General features: G+C 48.3%; 7 protein-coding genes across 7 annotated transcripts; 5 read left to right on the top strand and 2 right to left on the bottom strand.

Moving 5' to 3' along the window:
• Window positions 1-1,176: 1,176 nt before the first annotated feature.
• On the top strand, window positions 1,177-2,206 carry N7481_000701 (bZIP transcription factor; the record flags this gene model as incomplete). The annotated part of the gene is made up of 3 exons (XM_057259920.1): window positions 1,177-1,339; window positions 1,411-1,970; window positions 2,054-2,206. The coding sequence occupies 3 exons, from the start codon at window positions 1,177-1,179 to the stop codon at window positions 2,204-2,206; spliced, it is 876 nt and encodes a 291-aa protein (XP_057127752.1).
• A 10,563-nt stretch (window positions 2,207-12,769) lies between these two features.
• N7481_000700 (uncharacterized protein) lies at window positions 12,770-13,254 on the top strand (the record flags this gene model as incomplete). The annotated part of the gene is made up of 2 exons (XM_057259919.1): window positions 12,770-12,894; window positions 12,954-13,254. 2 exons carry the CDS (start codon window positions 12,770-12,772, stop codon window positions 13,252-13,254), a joined length of 426 nt encoding a protein of 141 aa, XP_057127751.1.
• A 539-nt stretch (window positions 13,255-13,793) lies between these two features.
• Window positions 13,794-15,222, top strand: N7481_000699 (uncharacterized protein; the record flags this gene model as incomplete). The annotated part of the gene is made up of 4 exons (XM_057259918.1): window positions 13,794-13,874; window positions 13,922-14,164; window positions 14,220-14,592; window positions 14,645-15,222. The coding sequence occupies 4 exons, from the start codon at window positions 13,794-13,796 to the stop codon at window positions 15,220-15,222; spliced, it is 1,275 nt and encodes a 424-aa protein (XP_057127750.1).
• Window positions 15,223-15,705: 483 nt separating this feature from the next.
• On the top strand, window positions 15,706-16,257 carry N7481_000698 (uncharacterized protein; the record flags this gene model as incomplete). Its single annotated transcript, XM_057259917.1, has 1 exon — window positions 15,706-16,257. The coding sequence occupies one exon, from the start codon at window positions 15,706-15,708 to the stop codon at window positions 16,255-16,257; it is 552 nt and encodes a 183-aa protein (XP_057127749.1).
• Window positions 16,258-16,696: 439 nt separating this feature from the next.
• N7481_000697 (sugar porter family MFS transporter) lies at window positions 16,697-18,518 on the bottom strand (the record flags this gene model as incomplete). Its single annotated transcript, XM_057259916.1, has 6 exons — window positions 16,697-17,059; window positions 17,123-17,229; window positions 17,306-17,471; window positions 17,529-17,653; window positions 17,710-18,189; window positions 18,263-18,518. The coding sequence occupies 6 exons, from the start codon at window positions 18,516-18,518 to the stop codon at window positions 16,697-16,699; spliced, it is 1,497 nt and encodes a 498-aa protein (XP_057127748.1).
• Window positions 18,519-19,681: 1,163 nt separating this feature from the next.
• Window positions 19,682-21,098, bottom strand: N7481_000696 (branched-chain amino acid aminotransferase, cytosolic; the record flags this gene model as incomplete). The annotated part of the gene is made up of 4 exons (XM_057259915.1): window positions 19,682-19,694; window positions 19,752-20,450; window positions 20,508-20,805; window positions 20,870-21,098. 4 exons carry the CDS (start codon window positions 21,096-21,098, stop codon window positions 19,682-19,684), a joined length of 1,239 nt encoding a protein of 412 aa, XP_057127747.1.
• Window positions 21,099-21,788: 690 nt separating this feature from the next.
• N7481_000695 (dipeptidyl-peptidase III) lies at window positions 21,789-24,257 on the top strand (the record flags this gene model as incomplete). Its single annotated transcript, XM_057259914.1, is given in 4 exon segments — window positions 21,789-21,816; window positions 21,836-22,094; window positions 22,206-23,085; window positions 23,142-24,257. 4 exon segments carry the CDS (start codon window positions 21,789-21,791, stop codon window positions 24,255-24,257), a joined length of 2,283 nt encoding a protein of 760 aa, XP_057127746.1.
• Window positions 24,258-24,541: the final 284 nt, after the last annotated feature.

Genomic DNA, 24,541 nt, shown 5'->3' with positions numbered 1-24,541 from the left:
AGGGTTGGTTCCGTGGGTGCACTTACATACGAACGGCCCAATGATGAACCAGTTATAGCGACCTGCCTGGGGGCTAAGGAAATTGGGAATCATTAGGCGATGCCTTGCCCCTCTCTTTACCCTTTGTGGGAGTTGGTCTTGGGGTGGGGGCGATTCTTCGTCTTCTGGCCACTGCACCTCAACAACACAACTCTTAACACTTTCTACAAAAGAAAATTGGAATGGCGTACAGGTTACCAATTATGAACATCTCTACTCCGTAAATAGCTCTTATACCCCACCAGTCGGACTCCGGGTATGGGGATCACCGCACGGGTCAGATCTTTATCCCTCTAGTCCGTTTCCAAGGGCAAAAACGTGGCAGTACAAGTCTTTCAACTGATTTATTCACACTACTGTGTACGCATTCCCCCGTTTCATGCCCCCCCCTGTCCTATCGCGTCTCAGGCCAGTCAGGATGATGCGAACGTTGCCTCCCCCAGCCCAGATACGATTCTTGCCGGGGCTTTTGGGTCTCGTACAACGTCTGGAAATACGAATGGCGTACGACCTAGAGTTATTTTTTTTATTCTGCGTCCACCCCCTCATTTGCAATCTTGGTGTTCCAAACCGATGGCTGCCGATAATGAGGAGGGGGGGGTGGCCAAGGTGCATGGACAAGTGTAAATGGCCTCTGGGGTTGGTGATATGCGTGGGCTACTGTCAACCAATGTACGAACTGACCGGGAGGGGCGTGTAATAAATATTCGTTCCGGCCGTAACGAAGTCGCTCCGTGCATCCTGTCTAGGAAAAAACGGGCCCCCAGATTGGGTGGCCCAAGACCCAGTCGAGGCTGAACCGGAATGATCCATGCCCGCGCCATGCCATAAATATTTGATTTTATCTGATTTGGGATTTCTCATGGAAATCTTCCGCTTTTGTTATTTGAATTTGTTTTAATAATTTATCCAAATACACATGGCACCGGGCACGGGCCTGGGTTATTTACGGGGCTTAGCAATCTGCAAGGCCCGAGGAGCTGATCTACCCAGACATACGGGCTTAGAGAGCCCCATCTCCGAGTCCGAGTATATAATCAATCTAAACGCCGCCCCTCCCCTCATTTGTGACGCCCAGGGTCTTGTTAATCATCATATCTACCTTTTTGGTAGCACTTCTCTTTCACACATCCAGCCATGCATCGCTCTACCTACGACGCCCGTTCGGGCTCCCGTTCTTCCAACCACAGCAACAGCAGCGCTTTCAGTCCCAACGCAAACCCTAATGAGGACTGGACAAAGATCTCGGATCTTGCAGAGCGCCGTCGCATCCAAAACCGCATCGCGCAACGCAACTATCGTAAGTGCCCTCATTCACTTTGTGCACTCGCCCTCTACCCGGAAGAACTATATTAACGATCACACTCGCAGGCAAGAAGCTCAAGCGCCGTCTCGAGGATCTAGAGAGACGTGCTGCTTCTTCGGCATCTCCGGAACAATCACACGCAGAGCCTGTAATTCCCAAGGCCACCAACAAATCCCGCCCCAAGCAGCGCGGCAGCAAATCAGGAGATATGAAAGCGCAGCACCCCTCGCGCGCCCCAGTTCAGGAACGACCAGCGCCCTACGAGTATTACAGCACTCCTGATGAGCGCACTATGTTTGCTCAGCAATGTACTCGACAACTCTCCGCTTCTCCGCCTCCAGTCTTCTCATATCCCCCGATCCCAACGTACGACACCTACCGACAACCTTATTCCCAGCTTCCCCTCTACCATAATGTTCCCGCCACATACAACGAAATGTCATTTGCGGCCGACTATGGCGAGCCAGTCAACTCTGTGGTTCCCATGATTCCGGGAACTGCGATGGGCGTGGGCCGAAAACAGGTCTACGAGGAGGAGATGATCAGTCCATTCAGCATGAGCTACGCCTCGATGGCAGGCATTGATCTCTGCGCACAACCTCCACAGGCAGAGCCCGGTCTTCCGGTACATTTTCCTCGCTGAATTTCTTTTTCATTGGCATCACAACGGCAGTGGGCTAACCTTGTCTTTTTCTGGTTTGCTTGTAGATGCCTTCGCTTTCCTACGCCTACACCGATGACCAGCGCACGGCTTCGACTTCTCCAGAGGCCTCTATCTTCGCATTTCCTCCCACACCAGAATCCCCACCCTGTTCGCCACGGTCTATGCCAGGTCTCTTTGAGTACGATCTGCGGCCATAGAACTGTCAGGCATCCATCACCAGTGGCCGGCCTGTGGGGGCCAGACGACGCGTCAACTCCCGATTCCGATCGCTCCCAAATATCAGGAGCAACGACATTACCCGCTTTTTCTTGCAAGGTCTAGTCATCTGGCCTTCAAAGGCTGGAGTGGGACGGGATTTGACCGCCACGTTTTCTACGGTCTCCAATTATTCGGACCCCACTTTTTGAACTACGGGGCCTTTTCTTTCTTCCTTTTGTATTATGCTGAGCCCTATTTAGGGACATGTGTGACGAGCGAGCATCATCTTGGCGTTTTATTGCAGCTTACTAGTCATTCTATATTGATGTCTTTATGATCGTGTATTGGTACAAGCCTGGTGTTGGGGGCGGGAAAGGGAACAATCAGCCGTCAGGAAAGACCGGCATGATTTTGATTTTGGTACGGAAATTATGGGCAATATTGGTCAGTCAACTAGATATGACAAATGCAGAACCTCCTCTTTTTTCTGAACAAATGACCCTGTCACCGGGTTCTTTCGAGAGACCCAGTCTGATTTCGAACGGCTGGCTCCAGTCAATAACGTTTCGATCTCCAATCACGATTGGCTGTCAAGCTAAGGACTTGAACTCCGCTTGGCCCCCAAATTCAGATCCACTTGGTACATCCAAACACAGTAGAAAGCTGCGGTATTTTAAGGCGTCCCGGCATCACGCAAAGCCACGGCCCCCAGAGCCTTGGGTGGCCCTAGGCGCATCTATGTACCTAATGCCTCTAGGTACTCCGTGCTCCGTCGTCGATCGACCAAGCAGATAGCACCATTGGGTGCCCGCATGAAAACGCCGTAACATTGATGAAACAACGCTGATCTGGCTCTTTTGAGTGCATACGATAATCATTGTCCTGTTCTTGCTAATGTGCTAAATTCCTCTTGAACCGGTGGATGCTGAATACTGATCGACACATTCCCCCCAACTTGACTCTGCAGCCCCTTTCGTACCTTTGCTTCTGGCCCCGCTGTCTACAAGTGCGGAGCACGCTGCGTAAATGCAAATCACACTTAGTCCACCGTACGGAGTATACATAGTTTACTTCGTCTTGACCTGTATCTAGGTAGATCCAAGTATACATACACATACGAGTAGGTATGCAGATAAAGGTCTAGAATGTGACCTGTACAGCTAAAAAGTTTAGATATCGGAGATTCTACTGTTTGGTTGCGCTCGTGGGCAAAAATACAAGGTCAAAAAGCCATATGGTCGGGGGGGACTCCTCCCAAACCACTGGGATTCGCTGATTATTGCAGAATCTCCCGACACTGCATCATCCACTTTTTATCTCTTTCCTTTCTACTCCGTACTTCATAGCACTACGAGTAAAATGCAATATGGTGATCTCCGGGTGGTCGCTGGGGGCCATTAATTACGCTTGCCTCCTTATTCCCTGCTCGTAGGAAATTTTCGGCCACAAGGACACAAAACCCGAAAAGTACGATCTAATGATGCAATCTTCGCCAGAACCCCTCCCCCTTGACTGCTGGCCACACTGCCGGGTCACTACAGGCGTTAGTCCTGTCATCTAACGTTTAGCACCTGCCTGAAAGGCATCAAATCGTACTTCACTATAGGCGACAACTTTGCTGCGCCTCCTGGGTCTGGATTGGGGGGGAAACCCCCTCTCTTAGTGTGATGCTGCCGGGCGTCTGCACCTGCACTCACATCTATCCATCCATCCACCATGGCTAACACCCTTTGGTTACCAACTCGGCACGAAATGTCGTCGGATTGGCGATGTTCCGGCGGGTCCAAGTCACCCTGGGCGAAGAGCCGCCTGTCTTTGGATCTCGTTCGCTGGTGCCCGCCATAGGGCGGCCGCTAGGCAGTCGCCGCGTATTTTGGGCGATGAAAGCGAAAGTAAACCTCGGTGGAGTTGGTGGTCGGTGCGTCCATCCAGAGCGCGGAGCTGGGATCGCAGCCCGGACCGGGGATAATGATGCGATGCCATTTCTGTGGTAAATTGGGGGTATTTTTTTTCGGCTACCCAGGGATAGGAATGGGAATGGGAATGCGGTTGATAGGACCACTGACGGTCCCGCTGTATAGACTCGGTCTAGTTCCGTCCGCTCCGCCGATGAATTCGGCCGCGAGAAGTCCACTGACCCAAGGAGGTTTGGCTCGTCAGGGCTGAGGTGGGTGTTATGACACTTTGTGACTACGGGGCTCGTACACGGCACAGCCTTCTGGCTCTGGCCATGTCTCTGGGGTCCCTGGGTCGACGGCTAGATTGGGGCAGTGGTTCGTGGCTAAAGGGCAGAAAGACTGCTCCTTGACTGGATCCTCACCCGAAACCCAGTTTTGCCATCATGCACGTTTGGGGATGCCTCCTTTTTCTAGTTATGGTTAGCGTGCAGGATTGGCTCTGCCCGTCGATTCCCATACCCCAACTGTACTAGACGCAAGTTGGTTTCGGCACTCGCTTGCTGAGGCTTTCAACAGGGCAGAATGATATTCATTCGCGAGGTGCCATTCTGTCGGTGCCCAGTTCTGCAGGCGTTGTGCTCCGTACAGCCTCTGGTGGAGAGCGACGATTCACCCGCGCTAACCTTATCGCGTGTACCAGCGATGAACATTGTGGTCATTCTTACCGAGATTGTTCTACCTACGGAGTATGTATTTTCATATCGCAGGAAGACCATTCAGTCCTCCGTATACTGTGGGTTATTGTGCGGCTCACAACCGGACAGTTGGGATGCCTACTCCATACTCCGTACATGAGGGCTTCTCACAAGCGCGAAGATTGGTCGTTCATGATTTGTATCTTCGCTTGGCGTTGAGAGCTTTTATCCACTCCTAGATGCGGATCCACTTTACACATTTCTCTCCCCCAGCCCAATACCAGTACCAACTTGAATGGAAATTAGCGCAGGGCAGACTGAGGAGATATCATTTAACTCCGTACTCCGTATGAAGGAACAGAGTTCGAAACATTGGCGATCACAAGTGGAGCAGCACCTGCGTCACGTCAAACGAAAGAAAACAGATTAGGCCAGCTTCAGCTCAGGCCAATACCATCGAAACTGTTCGAGCAGGGCCAGGGGTCGGCACAAAACGAATCCGAAGTTCCGGGTTTGTGACGAATCTACATGACAAGGCTGTGTGAGATGATCCCACCGCGATAGGTATAGCTTCGAGTTAAAAAAAGGGAGGCAAAAAAAGGGGGGAGGTAGAGCGCGGGGCCATCCTATTTCCTGGGGACCAGTCAGATGGCATCACACGGGAAGCAAACGGCCACGGGAATCGGAAGGAGACCGAAACGTTGAGGAATCCTTCAAATCAGATTAAGCACTTTGCAACTGAGTCAAATTAAGTTGCCCCACCGGCCCTAGGGTATTCGATGATGAATCATGATTCATGGAGAGCATTCGGCATGGACCGCTAGATGTCTGTGTCAATACAGTAGTGCTCGACACTAATGCTGGGGCCAGTTCCAGAACTGCAAAGAAAACATCCTCCCACATAGGCCTACAACGGATTTCTCCACCGAAATGAATAATTTTTTGTCAGTAACTATCATTACCATAGCTGGTTAGTGTCCTACTCTGCAATGAAATTGGCCCCAAACTTGTTTTTGTCTCGCGGGCGTGCCCGACTATAATATACTTCTTCTGGGGCCGTTTTGTCTTCTTTTTTCTTTGTTCCCCGCCTGCGTAGCGGTATGATACCAAACCCACTTTGAAATCCGAAAAATGGATTTAAATATTGCAGCGAGTAAATTACTCGATCGGCAGTCGCCATGTGAAACCGGGTCCATTTTTCCTATCCAGGAACGGATATTTACCATGTTCCATATCGCGTATGGTAATTACACACTCTATAGTATACTCGAGTTTAAAATGAATTTGATCCAAAATGAACCTCTTCACCTGGGCACGGAACAAAAAAAAAATAGGCACAAGCCTCAATTATTTGAAAATGTCCATGTGATTTGCGCAGGTTACACAGTCTGAGATCCCGATCGCATGGATTTCCAATAGGGCCAATCAGAAAATGCAGCAAAGGAATCACATTCGGCCATGCTTTGCAATAAGCGATTCAATCTAGTTGGGTGGCTTGCATCCTGCTGGACAATTCATGCACCAAACAGTATGATCCTTGTGGCGAGAATGCTGCACTTGTATTTTCGCGGAGCAAAAGGACGGACAAAGAATCACATAAGTGGCATGGCTGTCGGCCTCGATGACAGTGACAGCGGTGGTGCCCCATTATCATGCAATTAAAATTTGCTCGAAACTTCAAAGAACAGGTACAGACATGCACAAGCTGTCGTGGAATTGAATAGAAGTTGGACAAAAGTATAAGATGCGTCGCTGTTATCGGCGTCGCCGAGGTCAGGCGCGGGCAGTCAAATCCCTACAGGTCCCGAATAGAAGGGCTGGGTCACTGGTTGCCTTACTTAATTTACTTTCTTTGATATTCCAAATTTGCATTTTGGCGTATGCCATATCCAATCGTATCTCTAAGGGCAGCCTACCTTGTCTTAAACATAAAAGTAATACCGTCCACCTACGTCAATAATCAGGCAGTAATGTCAATAGAGACCTGTTTTGTAATTGCGGCTGCCTTCACCTCAATTAGCTCTTCGAGTTACTCTCACATTCTAAAGTTTCCAGGCGTCTTTAGGAACATTTACGATTAGCACCCGTCTGATCTCGGTTTGAGATCATGATTTCAAATCAGACTGCTCGACGACGAGGCGGTATATACGTCATCTTCATGACTCTGTTGCTACCTGGTATAATGCAACTGCGACCGTAGCTATTTTCATTTAGAATAAGGCTGAGATATCAGGCGTCCAATGCTATCAATCTTCCCATCAATGAGCATGCGTTGCGGCTGTAATTACTCCGAGTCTGTGCATGACGGAGTAGGTATTCTGTGGCATATGCAGCCCTTACCTCTAAATCGAACAAATTACCATCAGTTCGACGAGAAATATATCATACTAGTACCGGGTTTCTCGGAGCCGAGTCGGTAAATCAGGGCGTGAAATTTACTATCAGTAGTCCCAACTGTCTATGTACTTGCTGCGGCGCGTCCTTGGCTCAGTCGTAGTCCATCTTTGCTTTAGGCGCCTTCCTAAATAGGATCATTATTATTATTATCCTGGATTAAGTGTGGTTTGATGCCATCGATTGTTCAGATGAAATGATTTTCTAAGAGTGCCTTGTATGATACGAAGACTCAAATGATACGTGGCCACTCCAATCCATAATGATCACAATCTCCAACTACCTCAGGATCCGACCAAATGATCAAAGATCTTGAATACTGCAGCACGGTAACCATATCTCCTTGTGTGCTTTCTAGCAGCCCGATGCTGTGGAGAGCTCTCATTTATTGGGGGAAAGGGACATGGATTCAAATGATATCACTACTTGAGCGCTCCAGGCTTGTTCGGGGATCTGTCTTCTTATATTCAATATTCATGAACTAAATAGCAATAAACATTTCGCAGACATATAGCTCCAAAATAGTGATTGCCAGAGCTCAAAGCTTGCTAGAGGAGAAGTAAGGAATGTTCTGCGTCTCGTAGAGATCCTTATGGGCAAACTTGATCATATCCGCCGCCTACACGATCCGTTAGTTTTGCTTCAAAATACTGTAAGGGCGATGACAAACCTTCTCTCCAATCATATAGACCGAATTTTGGATTCGACAATCAGGAATAACAGGGATCACAGAGGCATCCGCAATCCGCAAGTTGCTTATTCCATGAACGCGGAGCTTCGAGTCAACCACACCTTGGTTAATGTTCTTCGAGAGACGAGCGGTACCGCATGGGTCTAGAAGTATATAAGCACATATAGAAACCAAAAAAAAGGCTTCATCACTCACGGAATCCAGTCTGGCTGCGATCCAGAACAGCTCGCTTCATCTCTTCGTCAGACTGAAGGGGCATTTTCCAAGGATACTCCCCAATGACAAGATCCTTGAAGCCGGCGCCACTGGTAAGTACATCATAGGTCCAGCGAACACCTTCGCGCATGGCCAGAATATCCAAATCATTGCCAAAGAAGTTGAGGTTGATGTTGGGCTGCACCTGCGAGTTGTTGCTGTTCAGGGTTACCTCACCCTCAGAAAGAGGTCGGAGTAGATCCACGATGACTGTCATATAGTTTCCCTTCTCGGGAACTGGATAATGCCACTGGAAAGCAGTGCTGAACATGCCAACAAAATCAAGCTCGAAATGAGGCTGGCCTGCTGGTCCGAATGGATCCAAACCGCCATTCGCAGCCTTTGCCTCCCGGTAAGCTGGAGATTTCTCAAGTCGCTCATCAATGCGTGGGAATCCAACAAGCTCCAAAAGGCCAGAGCTGAGAGGTCCTGTCTTATCACGGCTGTAGCTGGCAATTGTTGCGTCGTGAAGAGGACCGGGGCGAAGTATGTGATCATCAAGGCCGAAGCCATCCTTGATCTGTAGTACGAAGGGGACAATCGGGTGATCGAGTAGATGCTGACCAACATGAGGAGAATCCAAAACGGGTTTGATTTCGTGCCTGGCCAGTTCTTTAATGGGACCAATGCCACTAAGCATCAGAAGCTTTGGGGTCTCGAAGACACCCTGAGACAGGATAACCTCTCGGCTCGCATAGACACTAATTTCGGTGCCAAATTCTTGGCTGGTCACAGTGACACCAGAGCAGATCTTTGTAGCAGAATTGATAATCAAGCGCTTTGACTGAACTCCGTAAAGAATCATCACGTTGGGCTTGTTTTTCAAATATAGAAAGCTACCCTGGCGCTGGCCCTGATAGATGGTATCCATACAGTGTGTGAGGCCTTTCATTTCGCCCGAGTAGATATCTTCGGTAAGAGGCTGACCCTTAGAGACCCACGCTTGAGTGAGGGCATCGCGAAAGGGCTTCATCTCTGGGACCAATTCCGCATGAGAAATATGCACAGGGCCTCCAGATCCAACCTTGGTCAACTCGGTAGGATAGAGTTTTTCATCGTCGTGATACGTTGCACACTTGCGCAGATAGTCCACGCAGCTGTTCCATGTCCAGTCGGGGCCACCAAAAGCTTCCCAGTCGTCAAACGTGGGCTTTGATCCAGGAATCCAGGTAAAGTAATTGGCGCAAGAGCTGCCACCAAGTGCTTTTCCACGGGTGTTGGGCTTTTCCACGCGCTCGTAGTCATCGCGTTTGATCATCGTGGTTTTGTAGGCCCAGTCGTATTTACTTCCGCGCAAGTTGAAAGCCTTAGCAGGAGTAGTGATTTCGTCAATCTGGTCCGGGTTGGGAATACCGGCTTCAACAACCAAAATTCGAACGTTTGGATTTTCGGCCAGACGGCCAGCAACAGCATTCCCCGCCGTGCCGCCGCCCACGACGATGAAGTCGTACTCAGAGCCGTTTGAAACAAATGCCATTGCTTAAAGGCGGATTGATTTATGGAGATAGGTGAAAAACAGAGATTGATGAGACAGCTGGCTTGTTTTATATCCATTTCGCAGACTTGAGATAAATCTCTGCGCCGTTGAAAAGGCCGAGTCTGTGTTGCTGCCGGTATCCGAGATGACATCCTGTCGCCGAGTCAAGACCGCCCGGGTGCTGTGAATATTGGTAGTATCTTTGCGGTGCGTTTGTTTTGGATGCTTCCGGTGGACGCCACAGTGCAGGCTGCTTATTCTTACCCCTCATGAGGAGAAGTAAAGAACCATTTCCCCTCACTGCTGATATTGGGCCAATCAGGGAATTCCCTCTTCATTGTATTTACCAACACTAAGCTTGGAATTAGAATGAACCCATGAACGCTTTTAGCGCTAGCCGAGTCAGCCCTATAATTTTCAAATTAACTATTGTTGCTGGGCCTGCTATGAAATCGCCATCGCTCTCAAAACTACTCTAAGCGCAAGGAATGGTAAGGGTACTACTTTCAATCTTCCGGCATGTTCCTTCATGGTTGTTTTGGTTTTATTTGCCTTGATTTATCTTCAAGTCCCAGTTCATCCTTATGCGGACAAGTTCTTATCTGCTTTAGCGACGACGCCTTCGAAAGCAATTCTAAGATCCCTTGGCGTGAGGAATGTATCAGTTCACCGCTATTTTTAGTGGTCAGCCGGATAAATTCGTTAAGATCTCTATTGAAACAGCTTTTGAATGTAACATCTACTCTCCGACCTAAGGTAATGGAAATCCCCATGTCATTGTGGGGTTTGGCATCCAGAAATATGTCACTATAGATATCGACAAAGTCAAATCCCTGCCTTTGTACCACAAGGCTCGCGGAGTATTCTCGGTGGTAGATCGGCATTGCGCCCAGCTCTCCCAGGAATTGTTATGAGCCAGTCTGGCCGGCCCGAGAACCAAACATCTGGCCCAAATGACGAACATGAAATATACGTCTGACAGACTCAAGATGCAGACTAACTTTTTGCCTAGAACTGTCCCCAGTGCCTTTTTCGGCCTTTGCTGACATCATGATGTTTCCCAATATCCATACGTTAAGTTTCGGAACTCGGCATTGTTGAGATTGAGCATCCTAGGTACCTACGTTCTAGTCATCTTATCAATTTTTCCCCTCACTATTTCCCCCCCACATTCCCCCCTCATTGAGCTCCCGAAAATAAATGTATCAACAGCTCGGAGATTCATCGGATAGCGGGAATTCCTGTCGTTCGTGTTAAGAAGTCATGACATGAAAAAGATTTTTCATATCGGACTCTCGGTTTCTAAACCATCTTACGTGAGCTCCCGATAAGCCACAATTTTAGGCTCAGATCTATACTATAAGTCCCGCCCTGTTTATTTATAGCGGTTGGGCGTACATGCATATACGAGAATAGACTTTCATTGGGACATTGATTTCATTTAGCCGTAGGTGTGTTCCGGGAAGATATGGTTATAAGGGCTGCTACTATGAGCATCGGCTTTCACTCGTCTTGAAAATTGCCATTGTGTGATAGATAAAGCACTAGAAGCTTGAGATTCATTCATAGCCATGGTGGACACTGATTTCTGACATCTTTTTTTTCGATGGAGTTGGAAGAAGCGCCCATTTCAAAGCAGTATCATTGGGGACTCACCTAGCAGAATTGTATTGCGAGCAATGAATACTCGTGATCTAGTAAAAGGATTTTCTAAGAATTACACCATTGAGAATCCATTCCATGATTGCAATCATATTTTTTCAACTAATACTACTAGGTAGTAACTAGTAGGTACTAGGTGTTACACTGCTGGGTAGAAGTCATATAAATATCTATCGCAACGTGTTTTACCCTTAGCCTTTCACCATTGCAACGTGTTTTGCCCTTAGTCTTTTGGGATTCCAACGCGTTTTTCCTTGGCCTTTTGGCATTGTAACACATTTTGTGTCCTGATTACTAGTAGTGGTAGTTTGTGGTGACCGATTTGCGTAGTGGTGCTGTAGATACTAACACGGCACTGCCTCCATAGAATTTTTAGCTATAGAGTTTTTTATTAGACAAGTATATGATAGTATTGAAGATCCCCGTTCTCTAGGTAGGATATTATGTAGAACATACTAGTGCCAACAGGATGTTCAACCTCCAAAGCTTCAAGTTCAATGTTTTTGGCATAAAACCGGGCCATCTTCTCCCCATCGCTCAATTCGAGTCACTGGGTCCCCTAAACTAGCGGACAATTTGGAAATGAATCCACCGTTTTAATCCATAATCAAATTGACCGTCTTTTAGAGTTCTGGAAATCATGCGCATTCCATTCCTTATAATCGAGAGAAACCATAGTATCCCAATGTGCTTTTAAATTCTTGTGGTACCCTATGTCAACTTGTTGTGCCAGTAAGTCAGTGATCCATACCTCCAGGCTCAAAAGTAAAGGTTTCTAACTCCCTACAATTAAATTTGCCGCTTTATCTTTTTGTTCAAAAATCCTATGATCGGCCTCGGCAGGTACCAAACTATTTGCAAAGCAGAAGCAGGCCCAATGATTCTTTTCTTACTTTTATTCCAAGGTTCACGTCGAATCTATTTCCTCAATCCTAGTTAATACGACCATGTCTCCACCGAAAAATATATCGATTTTATCAAGCATATTTTTCACTTTCAAGGTTTTCAATACCAATGACATTGATCTAGAAGCCAAGATAGACTGTCTACTTGGTGGGCCATGCCAAGGTCGGAGCCCAGCTAAAGATGTTTAGATCCAAGCACAGGAAACATAACAAGCGTCCCCAAGGTTCTCAATACTCCTGGGCATGCGGCATATCCCTAATCGTATGTGACAACTAGTCTTGGCCTAATCAATGATCATGAGAAGCTATTGAAATAATAGCATATGAAATATGCGTTAAAGCAGTGGGCAATCAGGTTTGAGACTTTGATCTCCTCGTCCTTGTCAAGAGAAATCATTATAATGGGACAATACCAACATTATTAGGATGAGGTCCGAGGACGCCAAGTAGTTGATTCTACTTGGCACATTAGGGTCTATGAACAGATCCGAAATGAGGTCGTCGGGGCGGATATAAAACCGGAAGCCCTGCCCGCAGCAAAGCAATCCAATTCATTACAATAAATATCTTTCAAATATTGCCACTATGAAATTCACCCTTCTTGCCATGATTGCCCTGGCCTCGGGCGCCATTTCTCAGACAACTACATCTGAAGACCCAGGCCCTTCTCCTACGGCTTCGGTTGGCTGTGAACCGCACGGCGATCACTGGTAAGACTTATTTCTGTCCATTCCAAGCTTTCCTTTTCATTTTGCTTATAATGCGGTAGGCATTGCGATGGTCCTGCATCCGCAACAGCAACAACATCCGCATCCGCATCCGCATCCGCATCTTCCAGTGAGGAAACCACAACAAGTGTCACCCCAACTGCCCCCAGCCCGACCGAGTCAGTGGGATGCGAGCCTCATGGTGACCATTGGCACTGCGATGGCCCAGCAGAGACTGGCACAGATAGCTCGTCAACCGCTTCCGCCTCTGACGCGGCGGAAACCGGAGCTGCCGGTATGGTGGGCGCCAACTTGATCCCCGTCTTCGGTCTCGCGGTTGGTGCTGCCGCACTCTTTATCTAATCGAGACCGAATGATGTTCTTATTGAGCCCCTGGATTTATTCTAGTCTGGCCAAACCTCATGTACTGCCAGGGCGTCCCAATACCTGTGAACAATTGATTCCAATGTTTAACATTCGGCGACAGATAGTCATTCTCGGTCATATCTAATAGTACATAATTTGAGTAGCTCAAATATTGCTTTTAGATACGCTTCCTAGCTGCAGACTAGGTAGAATCTTTATAAAATTTCTCAGAATATAGGCAAGCTAGTATTCGAAACTGACAATCCAATCATCGATGCGTAGATGGGATCCCCATCCCTCAGCTCTTCCATCGACATGATGAGAATAGATTAGCAACTCCTGAATTATAATTACCAGACCCTCGGTCTCAAGAAAAATTTTAATTCCCGCAACTCATAACCGAGAAACTGCGAGGAAGACTGATGCTCCGGTCTTGGCGAGACCCTGAACCTTCTTGGCGTGAGGACCCCGGGGAAGCCAAGAGTGTCTGAACCAATATAAGCGAGAGTCTATCTTGTATTTGAATTTCAAGCAAGATGAAGCCTATCATTTTTCTATCAGTGTTGTTCATCCTAGCGTCGGCCATATTGAGCGAATCGATCGACCCCGTTTCTAAGGTATGAAACTTGCCAAACAAACACTAAAGATAGCTAAGAAAATATAGGAAGCCATACCAAAATTTGTCGAAAATATTACGATTGCCGATACTCAAGATCTGAGACATGAAGAAGAGCACACGCGGTTGCAAGCACGGCTCGATCGTGGAAGCCAAGTGTGGGATGGAAACCATCCACGACAACGGCTTTTAACTGCATTGTACGGATTCCGCCAATACAAAGAGCGACACCTCGAAGAAATCCAGCGATGGCGCTCTCTTTACAAAAAGGTTTCAAAAAGCCAGCAAAAGGTTTGTTTCATACTACCCCATTATACCACCACTGACTGTATGCTAACGGAGACAGACAATTGAATCAGCTATCAAGTACAACCATAAATTGAACACAGTTGAGCATCTAATAGATATAAATGATAAGCTTGCGCAAGAAATTGTGCAGACAGGTTTGCATTTCTATGACATACCGCAGTCTGAGCTGGATAAATTCAGTGCGGATCAAATCCGCGAAGGGAAGAAAGCTGATCGAACGAGCGTTGCACAAGCAATGAAGCATTTCGTGCGTGACTGGGCCGAGGAAGGACAAAATGAACGTAAAGAATCATTCACTTGTCTTCTAGGCCAGTTGGATAGTATGGATAGAGAAATCAATGCGCCGCTAAAAGTTTTAGTTCCAGGTGGTGGTATTGGACGATTGGCACATGAGATTGCTCGGCTGGATGGTGAGTTCTCCTAATCTTTTCTCATGTGTCCAACAATATTCTAATAAATCAGGCTTTGAGGTGACAATGAATGAATGGTCTATGTACATGAATTTGGTCTATCGACAGATCATGCGGCAGCCAATCATCTCAAATGCTCAATCCTATCACCCCTGGCTTGATTGGTGGTCTCATCATGCCACAACATCCGATATGCAGCGATCTGTTTCATTTCCCGACTCCCCTATCAATAAACCAGCAGTATTATTGGTTGAGGGCGATTTCACAACGGTGTTCAATGGCGAAGAAGGAAAATATGACGTTCTTGTAACGCTCTTTTTCATTGACACTGCGCGAAATATTTTGACCTATCTCGAGACAATTCACCGGCTGTTGCAACCTGGGGGAGCATGGCTCAACCTGGGACCTCTACTTTACGGAACGGCACCCTTTCTACAGTTATCCCTTGATGAAATTATATCGTTAGCGGAGGCAGTGGGTTTCAGAATCGAAGACCCAGGTGATGTGTGCGGCGATGTTTCTTTGGACGGATTGCCTATTCGTGCCAAGGAGATATCGTATGGAAGAAATGTGCGAGGGTTGAATAGAAATGGGTTCTTGGCGCAGAGCTGGAGAGCCATCAAATTATGACGCTGTCAGAGTGACGATAATTTGGGATGTACTCGCAAGCTCTTTGAAGACGAGTTTGGTTTGTGCAATCCTCTCGGTTCTTTGATACATGAATTTAGCAGCTCCTCTCGATTGAGGCCAATTTTAATAATGTGGCGGGTATTACTTCCATGGTCTACCTTCAAAGAAGTCACAAGTTTGATCGAGTGACTCTTTGAACGTTTTCATTGTTAGTGGCAGTATTATCTTACGCATTGGACTGCGAGGATTTTGTATTATTGCACATGACAAAATTCCAAAATTAGTTTCTACCTAATATCACGTTCAAGTTTCTTTATTGAGCCCAGTTTCTTAAGACTGCTCGGGCTACAATAAATAGGACCTCGACATTTGCCCCTCGGAGTCACAGCCGTCGAAACCGCAAAAGCCAAATTATCAAGTTTCCTTGTACTAAATCAGATTTCACTACACGGATTTTATTCATTCTAGACAATATCCATAACCATGTCTGAAGAACCAGTCGACGCTTCAGACTTTACCCAGGTTAGAGCAGACATGGTGCTCACATTTCATAAATGGTCTCATCCGATGTTTGAAGCCGGTATAACCCGTGAAGTTATGGCAATGGCGATGTATGACATGGCCAACGACTTTGAAAAGTTTCAACAGCTAGCAAATGAGGAAACAGGATTATGTTTTGTTGAAAGATGTAAACGCGTAACAGAGTCGCTTCACGTCATTGCTAAAGTGGTGGAGTTAATCGACAACCTTCCTCTACGAGCCCGGGTATCAGCTTTGAATATGTTCAACGTTCTTGCTGATCAAATTGGCAGGCTCACCCTGCATGGCTACACCGAAGAAGATGAATTTTCAGTTATAATGCGCGAGAAAGCTAAATCCGAGACCTATCGATGGCATCTTAGATTTAGTGATCCTGCGTGTGAGCCAATGCAAAAGACACTTACTGAATATTGGGAATACCTTCACTTCTTTCTCGCGGGTTGCTCTTGTTACAATTGTAAGTGGGAATATCAGCTTCAGAATGAATTGAAGTAATCGAGACCATTGCCTTCGAATTTGTTACGGAGCGGGTATACTACTACCCTCGGTGTTTTTTCTGTGGTGATTTTATGCCTCTATGGCTTTATGATTGCACCTTATTTCAGATTATTTTGTGCTTTGTCTGATGCTTATTTCCATAACGGTCTTATTATTTGTATGTTGAAATAGGCTTGGAGTTCTTAGCAAATTGATACAATGCTTTTCTATACTACGTTTCCACTTAGCAAACGATCGGCCACGGGTTCAACTCTACTAACCAGCAGTGGAAGCGGACTTCAAGAGGAGACTACTGAACTGACTAGTATCAAATTTCCTAATGGAGTACTATGGAATAATCTTTGAACTGCCCGGTCAAAAAGCGCCCTACCTCTAATAGAAAAGCTTCGAGCTCCGAGATAAATACCACTCATTCCTAGACCTTGCCGCACACATGTTATTCTTGATATTCAACATGGGTGGGTCCAGGGAACTTGGCGTCAGCCTGAGCTAGCTCAATATCACCCAACGCCTCAGCAAGACCGGCCTTCTTTCTTGCCTTGGCCTCTTCGACTGCAATTCGAGCCCTGGGAACAACATTCCACTGTAAAGCTTTCTGGTAGAAATTGCGCTTCGCTTCGATCTCCTGGTCCCGGTCCTCATCCGGTAGAAAGATAAGATCGACCGACTCCAGGTTTAAGTAAGACGTCTCTGGGTAGAAACAATAGACAATGAAAGCTGCAACGATGTTGAAGACTGCAAATATGATATAGGTCTGGTAGCCTATATTCTCAAGAGCAGGAGGTGTGATTTCGACAACCTTTGTTACGGTTACAATATTAGAATAAATTGATGGGAAATGTGTTTTAGGATAGTATCTTACCAAGAAGTTTCCAAGGAAATCTGCTGCTGCTGCTAGTGCGGCGCCCTTGGAGCGAATCTTGAGCGGGAGAATCTCGGCAGGATAGACCCAGACCGTGGCCATCCATCCTGTCGAATGCTTCGTTAGCGCGTATGTCCACATGCATAACTGCTGATTTTGGAGATAAGAGAGAAAGTGACTCACCCCAAGTGAAACAGGCCTCGAATGCAAAAACAAAGAAGACGGCTGCGATGCCTGACGGTTTGCTGTCGATAGCCACGGTTATGGCTTCGCAAACCAGCACAATGCACATTCCAATTGCCATGGTAATGAACAGTCGACGTCTGCCAACTGAGTCAATCATGTACCACTGCATGCTTGTCAGATCATGATCAAGGTTGCTTATTCGGTGATGAAGATATCATACTGTTAAAAAGGAAGCGATGATATACCACAGCTGTAAGAAACATCCCACGAACAAGGCTCGTTCCTGGTCCATGCCCAGACTATCCTGGAATAGTGTGGGAGCGTAGTAGCTCACAATGTTGATTCCTAAAGAACGATATGTTCAGTGGGGCAATATCAAAGACCTTAACGATATTGCTTACCTGAAGTCTGTTGCATAAATTGAATACCAAGCGCTAAGAAGAACCGCTTGTTGGCAGCACACCCTCCATCCATAAATAAAGACTTCCAGGTGCCTTCCTCCTCCGACTCAATATTTATCGCAGATAGAATATCTGACTTCTCTTTCTGTACAACTGGGTCGTGCTCAGGTTTGTTGCGTAGCTTGGCCAGAACTGCAGTGCCTCGGTCGGGTGTAGAATCATGTAGCATCAACCAGCGAGGCGTATCGGGTAGAAATGGCGTCATGAATAGAACGTAAAGGGCAAACACAGCCTGAAAAAGGAGCGGGAATCGCCACTGTATAGCGCCTGGGTGAAAATAGAATGCGTAGTTGATCCAATATGCCAACATCAAACCGAATAACATCATTGTCAACTGACAGCAGAGATGCCAGCCTCGCTGGCTAGGGAGACATATCTCACTCTGGTAAACGGGTGCAACAGAGGTCAAGAATCCAATTCCTATTTGTCATGCGGATCGAGTCAGTAGGGGCGGCCCCTCGTATACGATCGCGTTGAAGATATTTTGACTAACCCAGCCCTGTTAAAATTCGGCCGACTATCATCAGCACTCGCTCAACGGATGCCCCCATTAAAATAGATCCAATGACGATCAGGGCAGCCCCAACCATCAACCCACGCTTGCGGCCAAGGCTCTCGACCGTGAAGGCAGCAATAATCGCACCAAAAACACCTCCAACATCGTACAATGCGGTGATTGTACCGGTCATCACGGTGCCTGGGTTTCCCATCTCATCAAGCCAATACTCCGAAATGACCACTCCAGACATGACTCCTTGATCATATCCAAACAGGCTAGAATATAGTACCGCTCACTATACCACAACCAGTATTCTCAACATGACGTGAGAACTGATCGGGGCATCGTAAGTGGTAGTTAATTAGTATGGCTGAGAAACAGAATAGAAAAGGACAAACTTACAGAAATGAAGCAGAACATACTGTAGTAATGGCTACCACAAGTGGCACTCCCTTGAGACCACTAAGTCCAGTCTTGTCAACCATATCTAACAACGCGTAAGACAGGCAGAACCGAGATCACTAGGTATTGCGATCCGACACAGGGCCTCGGGCGGACCCATATATAAGTACACCGTTTCACCCCTCACAATCGGGCCGACTATGAGGTATTTTGCTCGCGAGATCGAAATGCGTGGGGGTCGATCTGGGGAATGTGGGGGAGGACAACGAGGGCAGCTAATCAGGACCAAATCAAGAATTCCAGGTGGCACCAGACGCCCGTTACCTTTCGCGACATTGGATATTATCCGGGCCAAGAACAGCCAAGCATCGTCAAGCATTGAGGATGTGGAGTGGAGCCCGAGGGGATCGCACTGTCAATTGCCTCTTCCAGGGTAACCCCCGCGTGTCGATCAAAGCTTCAATGTACGAGTAGCAAGGCAATGTCGTCCGGGGTCTGCTCTGACCTCACGAGGCTCCACCATCGGACTTGTGCCGGTTGGGAAGGGGTCAGTGTTTTGTTACATTAGGGGTTGCGTAGGAGGAACCTGGTCATGGGTGGTTCCAAGGTTGTTGACTTGGTTGGGTGTTCAGGCTATGTGCTCGGTAGATGAAACAGACTATCCCTCCACGCGCTTCTGAGCTAGAACAAACGGTACATGGAAAATTACCATACAGCTACTCAATAAGAATAATGTTGTTTTGACCAAATTCTAACGATTTCTTGAAAAGTGAACCGAAATTTATGACTGAAAGATTTTGTTACCCAGACCAACTCCCGCAACAAGAGTTGCAGGAAAATAAGAGCTTCAAAGCCACATGTAGAAACAGGGCCAACAGCTTTTGAAGTGCCAATGCAGAAAGTCAGATGCCAAAAGTGTGCGAGAAGAGAACCAAGACTCTTAAACAGAGTCACACGTATGTGACCCAAAGGACGTTTCCCGTCCTTGCCATAATATACCAAGAAACAACATTAAATAACGACACTATCAAGATGGTTAGCATTTGAATCCCATGTAGCAATAGGTGGCAGATATGCATACCTCCAGTCGTTGGCCTCGTCACCGTATTGGATACCCTCGATCCAACTCTTCATCTGGAGAGCAATCTCACCAGCCTCCTCGGTCTCCTTCAGACCGCAATCCACCATCTTACCGCGGTAGCTGATATTCCGCACAGGGCTGACAATAGCAGCGGTACCAGCACCGAAGACCTCAATCAAGCGGCCCTCCTCGGCGGCCTGGGCAACGTCGGCCATGCGGATCTTGCGCTCAGAGATGTCCCAGCCCTGGGGGATAAGACGCTCCCGAGCCAGGGTGAGAACGGAGTCTCTGGTGACACCCTCCAGGATGGTACCGTCCAGAGGAGCAGTAATGAGCTCCTTCTTTCCGGTCTCCTTGTTCTTAATGGCGATGAAGAGGTTCATAGTACCGACTTCGGTGACATACTCCTCCTCGCCGAAGAGCCAGAGGTTCTGCTGGAAGCCGCGGGACGCAGCCTCAAGCTGGGGGAGAATGCAGGGGGCATAGTTGGCACCGAGCTTCTTGTCACCGACGCCACCGGGCCAGGCACGTACAGCATAGTCAGTGGCCTCGAGGGAGATGGCCTTGAAGCCGGTGGGGTAGTAAGGGCCGACGGGGCTGGCAATGACGAAGAGCAGAGCAGAGCCAGGAGGGCCAACGCCGAGAGTCTTTTGTGTACCGATCATGGTAGGTCGCAGGTAAAGTGAGTAGCCGCGGGCACTGCTGCGATTAGCTACGTCTTTCTGACCGGAGGCCGTAGAATCAGGAGCTTCTTACTTTGGGATGAAGCGGTCATCCAGCTTGACAAACTCTCCAATCAGTTTCGTCAGAGCCTCGCCATCGAATGTCGGCAGTGCAATACGTGCAGAGGACTTGTTCAAACGCTCCATGTTCTTGTTCGGCCGGAATAAACGAGTTCCTCCGTTGTTATCTTTATAGGCCTTCATTCCCTCGAAACACTCGAAGGCGTAGTGGAATACACATGTGGAGGGGTCCAGGCTGAGGTTCTGATAAGGGACGATTTGAGGAGTTTGCCAGCCATCCTTAGCGGTCCATTCGATCGAGAGCATGTGGTCTAGGAGAATAATCCTGTCAGAAATCGCCATAGTGCGTCTCCCGCCGCAAAAGGAGGTAGGTACCAGTGAAAGTCGCGCCGAAGACGAGCTCGTTGTTAGGGGTCAGCTCCTTGGGGGTGCTTGTCTTGGTGATTTCCAGCTTCGAAGCATCCAGGGCAGCCTGCTGAGCCGCCGCAGCCGTCACGCCGAAGTTGCGCTGCCAGAGGCGGGTGGACGGGATCTGGGCTGACAGGCGAGGGCTTGCGAGCCCAGTCAACGCCGTACGGCGGGTCAATTGCTGAAACAATCTCATCTCTGTGATATGAGTGTCAGTCTGACTGCCAATGATTGATTTTCGAGAGGAGGGGAAGGGAAAACCGACTGTTTTTAAACGATGACTCCGCACGACTTCGGAGTTGGACATTGCACTCCGAAAGTTCCAAATGGGGAAATGGCAAGGCTTCACCGCCCACGGCTACCCCCGGCATCAGCCTCGACCAATCAAATCGCCCTGATTGGGTGTAGCCCCGCCGAAATCGGATCTCGACTCGCGGGGAGGTCACCTGACCGGCCTTTGAAGTATTCAGTTAAGTGATATAGACTGAGTCAACCCTATATATTATTTTAGATAAGGACAACGAATAAGTCAAAATAGTGGAAGAAGCATGTACCATGTTACACTTCACTTAAAGTACCACTGGTGCCAGTAACATATGTAGTATGTAAGCACTCCATGCTAGGAGAGTATTCCGCCATTTTTAATCTACACCTGCTGAGAGAGGCCTAATCAATGGAGTTGTTTAGTTCTCCCATATACTAGTCATGTAAAACAATAAAATAAAAACCATTTCTTGTTCACCAATTGCCCACTATTCATGTGCATTCACATCTCCTACCCTAAAGTACACCGAAGTACTCCACCGCAGTGCCGAGGGCGGAGAAGTACCTGATTGGTACACAGTTTCCTCGATATGTCATAGCTACACTTCGAATGCTCCTCCAAATGCAATTGATGCGTGGCATTGCGCCGCGTCTGTCGCTTACCCGGAGCTCCGTTCGACCTCCGCTACCCCTCCATTCTCTCCATTCTCTCCATCGCCTGCATCGTCTCCCTCTTTCTTCCCCGACTGCCATCCACTCCAAATACTTCTCCCTCTCCCATTCATACCGCATGCCCATCATGGATGACAACGTTAAACAACACTATCTGGCCGACTCGCCCCCCCTCCGTCGTCAAGCTAGAGATCAAGTCACACTGGGATACCCTGAAGGATGAGAGCCTGAAGCGATATGCTCACTACATGAGCAGGTATGATGCCTCCCTGAGCTCCGGTGCAAATGTGCCAGGTAGCGCACGACCACAATCGTGCCACCCGCGCAACATTGAACTAAGCTGACCGCTGCGGGGAAATCTATACAGAGCTGCATTCGAAGGTACTCGTGTTACCTTGCGTCAAGTTTCGCCCGAATCGGAACCCATCTACGACCTCATCCTTGCCCTTCACCGTGCGGCCAATGGAGATTGGGCCGGCCTGGCTAAGAAGACCTCCGTTAGCGACGAACACCTCCGTTTCTTCCTCGAATATTCCGCCCAGTTCTTGGGTAACTGTGGTAACTACAAAGGCTTTGGTGACTCCAAGTTCATTCCCCGCCTGCCAGCTTCGGCCCTGGAGGCGCTTTCCTCCGCCACATCGGAGACCAAGGCTGCTTTCCAAAAGGCGAGCACAACTGGGGGTGGCATCTATGAGACCGCTGAGCAGTCATTGATGCACTTGGGATACCCGGCTAGTGGACACATGACAACGTATTACCCCGACTCGCCCTCCATCACTAAGGATGAAATCACCGCTGTTGGTGACCTGATGGAGAAGAAGGGTTTGGCATTGGAAAACACAAGACTGCGCAAGACCTCGTCAGGCGACTTTGAACTTTTGATTGCTTCTGGAGTATCAAACCCACCTGCACGGCATCGCGATTTGGGCGAGACCGACACTTTTGAGTTAGAGGGTTCTCTGAAGGGCAAGACCTTGCGTCTAGTCTTTGGTGACTACCAGGAGGAAATGGCAAAGATTGCCCACAGCATTAAGCAAGCTGAACTCAATGCGGCCAACGATAACCAGAAGCGCATGTTGGAAGCTTACGCTCGCCACTTTGGTGCTGGTTCCATCGAATCCTTCAAGGAAAGTCAGCGTGTCTGGGTGAAAGACCAAAAGCCTATCTTGGAGACCAACATTGGTTTTGTAGAGACCTACAGAGACCCTCATGGTGTTCGTGGAGAGTGGGAGGGCTTTGTTGCCCTGGTAAGTTTTTTTCAACCCGGATCAACTACATAGATCGCATCTCTAACCACCACTAGGTCAACCTTGAACGTACCCGGGCATTCGGAACCTTGGTTGACAGCGCTGAGAGCATGATCCCGAAACTGCCCTGGGGCACTGAGTTTGAGAAGGATACGTTCCTCAGCCCCGACTTCACCTCCCTGGAGGTTCTGAGCTTTGCCTGCTCGGGCCTTCCCGCCGGTATCAACCTTCCCAACTACGATGATATCCGTCAGAATCTGGGCTTCAAGAACGTTTCCTTAGGCAATGTTCTCAGTGCAAAGGCTCCCAACGAGCCCATCCCTTTCGTCGCCGAACAGGATCAAGAAGTCTACCGTCGATGCCGTGACCCAGCATTCGAGGTCCAGGTTGGCATCCACGAGCTGCTCGGCCACGGAACTGGCAAGCTCCTGCAGGAGACTGCACCCGGCGAGTACAACTTCGACATCTCCAACCCTCCCATCAGTCCTGTCGACAACAAGCCCGTCAAGACCTGGTATAAGCCCGGGCAGACATGGAGTTCTGTTTTCGGCGCCATCGCCTCATCTTACGAAGAGTGCCGCGCCGAGTGCGTTGCGATGGCTCTTGGCTGTGACTTTGAAATCCTGAAGATTTTCGGTTTCGGCGATGGTACTGTTGATATGGATGGCGAGGCTGGAGATGTCCTCTTCGCGGCCTACCTCCAAATGGCTCGCGCGGGGCTGGTCGCCGTTGAGTTCTGGGATCCCAAGACCCAGAAGTGGGGACAGGCTCACATGCAGGCTCGCTACAGTATCTTGCGTACCTTCCTGGATGCCGGTGGTGATTTTGTCAAGCTGCATTACACCAAGGACGACCTATCGGACCTCGAGATCCGTCTGGACCGATCCAAGATTCTTTCCCATGGCCGCCCCGCCGTTGAGAAGTATCTGCAGAAGCTGCACGTTTACAAGAGCACAGCAGATGTTGTGGCAGGCAAGGGCCTGTACGATGATATCACCTCAGTCGATAGCTGGTGGGCGTCTCAGGTCCGTGAGGTTGTTCTGAAGAACAAGGTTCCTCGAAAGGTCTTTGTACAAGCCAACACCATTCTGGAGGGGGACAAGGTGACCTTGAAGGAGTATGAACCTACGCTGGAGGGTATTATCCAGAGCTTTGCAGAGCGCAATGTGTAAAAATCGGGCTCCAGAAGCATAACATAACAATCCATCAACAATATGATACCAGGGTCTCGATTAGTTTATAACATCACGGAAAAATCTAAATAGCATAAGTAGGCCGATAATTATCATTCAGAACAAGTGGAATATTTGTAAATCTTCTGCTTACCAGGACTCGATGTTCTTTTGTCCTCTTCGTCCAACTTGTGCAGTAGCGTGGCGGACTTAGCTTACCGCCAGGGTGATCTACGCTTCGCCTCTAAGCGCTGTCCATCCCTCAACCCCCAACCCCTCTCAAA

This window comes from Penicillium waksmanii (assembly GCF_028829765.1).
Source record: "Penicillium waksmanii strain IBT 27052 chromosome Unknown utg000001l:1.0-4852451.0:1.0-4856178.0, whole genome shotgun sequence".
NCBI lineage: Eukaryota > Fungi > Ascomycota > Eurotiomycetes > Eurotiales > Aspergillaceae > Penicillium > Penicillium waksmanii.
Note: the sequence above shows the minus strand (reverse complement) of the source record. Positions and strands in the feature narration are given on the sequence as shown.